The 5000-nt window shown below is 42.0% G+C and overlaps 1 protein-coding gene across 1 annotated transcript in view; it reads right to left on the bottom strand.

The window, feature by feature from the left end:
* Positions 1–5000, bottom strand: part of LOC137984803 (cilia- and flagella-associated protein 70-like) — a 10041-nt gene that overhangs the window by 4427 nt on the left and 614 nt on the right. The window contains exons 2-5 of the mRNA XM_068832088.1: positions 3661–3885; positions 3043–3323; positions 2775–2927; positions 914–1075 (exon numbers count right to left, since the gene is read on the bottom strand). Of these exons, the coding sequence (XP_068688189.1) occupies positions 914–1075; positions 2775–2927; positions 3043–3323; positions 3661–3885 (821 nt within the window). The remainder of the gene's footprint in view (positions 1–913; positions 1076–2774; positions 2928–3042; positions 3324–3660; positions 3886–5000) is intronic.

Raw genomic sequence — 5000 nt, 5'->3', positions numbered from 1 at the left:
CAGCAATAAAAAGGGAGAACACCGAATTCGTTTTTGAGATATGAGCAACTAAATCCAGAATATAGGGTGTTGCTCGGCTTTCCTGTTGCCAAGGTAACTATTACATCACAAAAATGATCACATCTTGTTTGGAAATAATCGATGTTTCATAACATTGCTGTTACGTGATACAGTGTTGTAGCGTTATTCGACCTAAACAGCGAGTCTTTTAATACGACAAGGGTGTGGTAGTTCCTCAAAAACGGCACTAAATTTAGGGGAAAAAATGAAAATTTATCCTCAAAAGCTGACTTTCTTCATGAAACCTCAGATCAGGCTATTTCACGTTGTTGTTTTGCTGACGACAGCAAAAAAATGGACAAAAGTGAAAAACGCACGTGCAGGGCGTGCAAAGCTATTGTTTTTGCTCGCTAATTTTTCAAATTTGTGACGTTTTTGTTGCCTTCGCCTTCCCTAATAGGTACCTTCAGATTCCAGGACGAGAAGGACTACGAGTGCGAGATCTTCTCATAGAACAACAGTGCACGCACGCAAACCAGTGTCATTTTGGCGGGATAAACGTCATTTTAGTGCGAGATTTTGCAAACATACCGTCGTGTCAAAACAAGTCACCAGCACGGTAGCAGTTTTGGCATTTTTCGATCAGCAAAAAGGCTCAGTTACCAGCAAGAAGAATAACTGAGCAACCTATAATGCTAACAAAGAGTAAGATTAATCGTACGGGTTATAAATTTTTTAAGTATTTTTGCTAAAAACGGGCAATCGAAACTTGCTGTCGTTCTCGTCTTCGTCCTAGAATCTAAAGGTCCCTAATGTCTATCACAGTGGAGACTGCGAAAGTTGTCTTTGACGATGATTACATAAAGGAAAAAATCCAAAATTGACCGCACCTCAAAGCCGACAAGAAACTCACCTCTCCCTGCTCAAGGTAGATTGAAGCAAGTCTAAGATAGATAGCATGCATGTCTGAAGCTTCGGTTGTGTACTCCAGCGTCCTTTCATAGCAGTCCCGGGCCTCCTCTGTTCTGCTGGTCAGGTAGTAAAGATGTCCCATCAAACCCCACGCATCGGGATTCTGAAAAACAAAGTCAAACGGTTCCGGTGAGTTGTGGAACATTTTGAATGGAATCAAAGATTATTTCAGCCAAATGCCAAAATTCTTTGGGACGATAACCAAGAGCTTTTCGTCGAAACTAAAAAGAAATAAAGCAAAGATCCTGTGTGGCTGCGCTGGTAGCTTGAGAAACACTATTATTTCATTCATCATTATTCATTTAATTATTTCACTAGCTCGTAGCCCAATCCATTCAATGAATACCTGGACTTAAGTCCACTATCTCCAAACACAATAGACACCTTTAATATACGTGACTAGTGGTCATGTCTTTTTAACATAAAGAAAATAAGTAATAGCAATAGGCCTGAGTGGAGTACAATTCAGGGAGTAATCGGTCGAGTTAATGCCTACGATGGCCCAGGAGAGTCACAGTCCAGTTTAAATTTTTCACAGTCCAGATTTAATTTTATTCACAGTCCAGTTTAATTTTGGGAGTCGTCACCAGTTCTCTCACAGGTCATTGTTTTATTTTTGATACCAATACAGAAAGTAAGCTAAACATTCATAAAAGCTAACTTAGGCCTAATTAGGCCTAAAAAAAAAAAGCTTTTAGGTCGAAAGTTAGCTTTAATGAATGTTTAGGATACTTTCTGTAGTGGTAAAACAACGACCTGAGATCTGTGACTTGTGAGAGAACTGGCGACGACTCACAAAATTAAAACTGGACTGTGACCCTCCTGGACCATCGTAAATGCCAGACGATTTTACTCGTCAACAGGATGGGGGGGGGGGGGGGGGGCGAGGGGAAAGCGGTTCTGGGGTCAATGGGTAAAGTCAAATGTCGGTTTTGACGTGACAGGAGAATCAGAGTACCCGTAGAAAAATTCTCGGAACAGGGTAGGGACATACATATGACGTTGAGGCCAAGAATCGAACTCTAATCACATTGGGGGACGGCGAGTACTCTCACCACAGCGTGAATCCTACTTCTCGAACTTCGTTTAAAAAACTGGTCTATGTTGCTTAACCAAAAGAATGGATGACAGAAAGAGCTCATCAAGAGAAGAATCTATCCCCAATACTTGGCCGAGGAGTCAACCCTTTTCCGAATGGATTTATAGGCTGATTTAGCAACAGAACGGGAACGTCAGTGGCGACGTCGCGCGCAGCAAAACTACCAATGAGAATTTAGAATAGAGAAGAAAAGAGTGGAGTCTACTCTATTCTGAATTCTCATTGGTGTTTTTTCTGCGGGCGCCGTCGCCACTGACGTTCCCGTTCTGTTGCTAAATCAGCCTTATATATAGAACGCCCTCTTGGGAGATTCACCACGACCACTGTTGCAAAAGTCAATTTCCCTTGGGAGATTCAGCAAGTCCACTGTTGCAAAAGTCAATCTCCCTTGGCAGATTCAGCACGCCCACTATTCCAAAAGTCAATCTCCCTTGGGAGATTCATTACGCCCACCGTTGCAAAAGTCAATCCCCCTTGGTAGATTCACCACGCCCACCGTTGCAAAAGTCAATCTCCCTTGGTAGATTCGGCACTCCCACTGTTGTAAAAGCCAGTAATATGATACTTTTCGCGGAAACACTCTGTTCCTGAAAATAAATTTACTCGGGAAAGGGTTGATTCAAGGAATTAGTGGAGATAGAAGGATCCCCTTGATGAGTTCCTGATGAGAAAAGACAAATGAAGTCTGTTAGCATGTGCTTACATCGTGTTTTACAACGATGGCTTGCTTAAGATTCTGCTTTGCCTCTATGAAGCTCGTCTGTTGAATCTTCAGTCTTCCCAAGAGGACATAGTAGTCGGCCCCTGGATCCCCATTACAGGCAACCAGCTCGTGTGCTAAAGCTGCATCAGTTAGCTAAAGAATAGATCAAATATTTATTTAAAAAATTGCTGGTAGCAATGTTTAAACTTTTACTAATAAAAAACGTCGCGTTGAAAACATATTAAATGAAGCGCTGCTATTATTATACCTGGAAAGCGTTTACTTCCAAGAGGAAGTTGGCCGTCTGTAAGAAAATACTGGAATTTGGCTGGATCACCGCTGACCTTTCCTTCGGGGGAATCGGGTGTTCATTCTCTTGAATCGGTGACTGACGGTGAGTGCTAGGGCTTGGCACACGTGACCCCTGCTTGGCGGAAGCCTGGGGCAGAGGTTTGGAGAGGGGCTTTCCCAAAGGTGTTGCTGAGCTAATCACGACTGAGGGAGGGTGGGTGCCCCCCGGCGCAATTTCCTCACGTCTTTTAACCTCAGCTAATGAAGTAAAAAGAGAATTAACGAAAACCAACTACACAAAAAGCACCATGTGTTTGTGTTATCAGTATTTTCAAATTACATTAGTAAGGGACCTTACGTTTTGCAGGGACGACGGCGACAAGATCAACTGATAAGTTGGTATCAATCTATCATATTTGTTAACTAATAGAGAATGGCATCAACCAACGTGAAAATCAAATGTAATTGAGAAATAAGTCATACTTTGAAGAGGTGTTTTCGTTGACGTTCTGTTGCCGTTGCTTAAACTCTCTGTTGTCTTTTGAACTCCATTTGAATATTTTATAAAAGTCAAATATGCCCCCCTTTCACTTACTCTGAAGGTAAGGTGATTTTGAGGACTCTGATGTGCCAGCCCCAGGGGCACCTTCAATAGATGGGTCCTCGCCACCAGACTCCGTAACAGCACCGTCAGCCTCGGCTGGGATATCAGCTGATTCCGCGAGCTTAAGTGAGGGCGGCGTTGCCACGTTTAAACGGTTGGCTTCCAGGAACGCACGCTCAGCTCCGATATCGTTCTGAATGCTGTCGTAATATAGTCCTGAAATGGTATACGTTTGATTTAACTTTATTGAACAAATGCCTTCCTGAGGGGGAGGGGCAAGGTTGGCGCAGCGCTGAGAGCACTCCCCTTCTCCTCTCCCTTGACGACTTAATTTACCGTAGAATTCAGAAAGTAACGGGAGCCAGGCTTAAGGGGCCGCTACTTTCGGATAGTTAAAAAAACGTTTGTAATTCGGTAGCCGTCTCACGCAAAAAGGACACGTAACTTGAGATAAAAAGTTATTTATATTTAGTTGTTTAAATGAACTGATGGTTACGCAACCAAGCAAAAACAAGCTGTAACAATTTTAAATCTGAATACGTTTCTAGCCTAACAGCGTGCAACGGAGACGGGTTTTGACATGTATTTTTCGTTCGAGTTTCGTACAGATACTCGCAGGCGTAAATGACTTAATTCAGTAGTAACTGCGTTCGTAATACGTATATCGTAGTATGTAAGGTTGTGTTCGTAAATTTTTCAATAAGAGTCAGTTACCTTAAAAATAAACGAAGGATCCAAAAGGTTTCTGGCTTTGCTTAGTCCACTTTGTTCCATCCGCATTACGCACTACGCATTACGTTTATAAATAATTATAATTATTCGTTTTTAGTTCAGGAAAAATGAGACAATATTTTCCGTATACCTTACGGTACCGTATTAGAGTTTTTCCCACGTTCCAGTTGCTGTATTCCAGAAGACAATTGTTTGATATTTCGCTGTAGTTTTGCTAATCAATCGATCCTCAAGTACGGTGTTACATTAAAGACAATACAATGTAGATTTTATTGTCTTAAGGGCCCACAGACGGATTTTTCGCGCGTTGCTAAGGAAGTGAAATGTTACTTCCAGTAACTGACGTCATCATATCATGAGCTGACAAGAAAACCCACTCACAAGCAAAAGTCACCGCACAAACTGTTGTTTCCATCGAAGGTTTTTCCTTGCCCTTCCTCGCGATCATTCTCAGATCAACTGCGCATGCGTAAACGAACGGACTTCCGGTTTGAGAAAAAGGCTAAATTTCCGGCGGTTTTAAATTGAATTAATTTTTTTTTTACATGGCACGTTTCACCCCCAAATACAGAATATAGCTAAGCATTGATTTTTTAAAA

The sequence above is a fragment of the Montipora foliosa genome, chromosome 14 (genome assembly GCF_036669935.1).
Source record: "Montipora foliosa isolate CH-2021 chromosome 14, ASM3666993v2, whole genome shotgun sequence".
NCBI classification, from domain to species: Eukaryota; Metazoa; Cnidaria; class Anthozoa; order Scleractinia; family Acroporidae; genus Montipora; species Montipora foliosa.
This window is presented reverse-complemented; position numbering and strand designations above follow the sequence as displayed.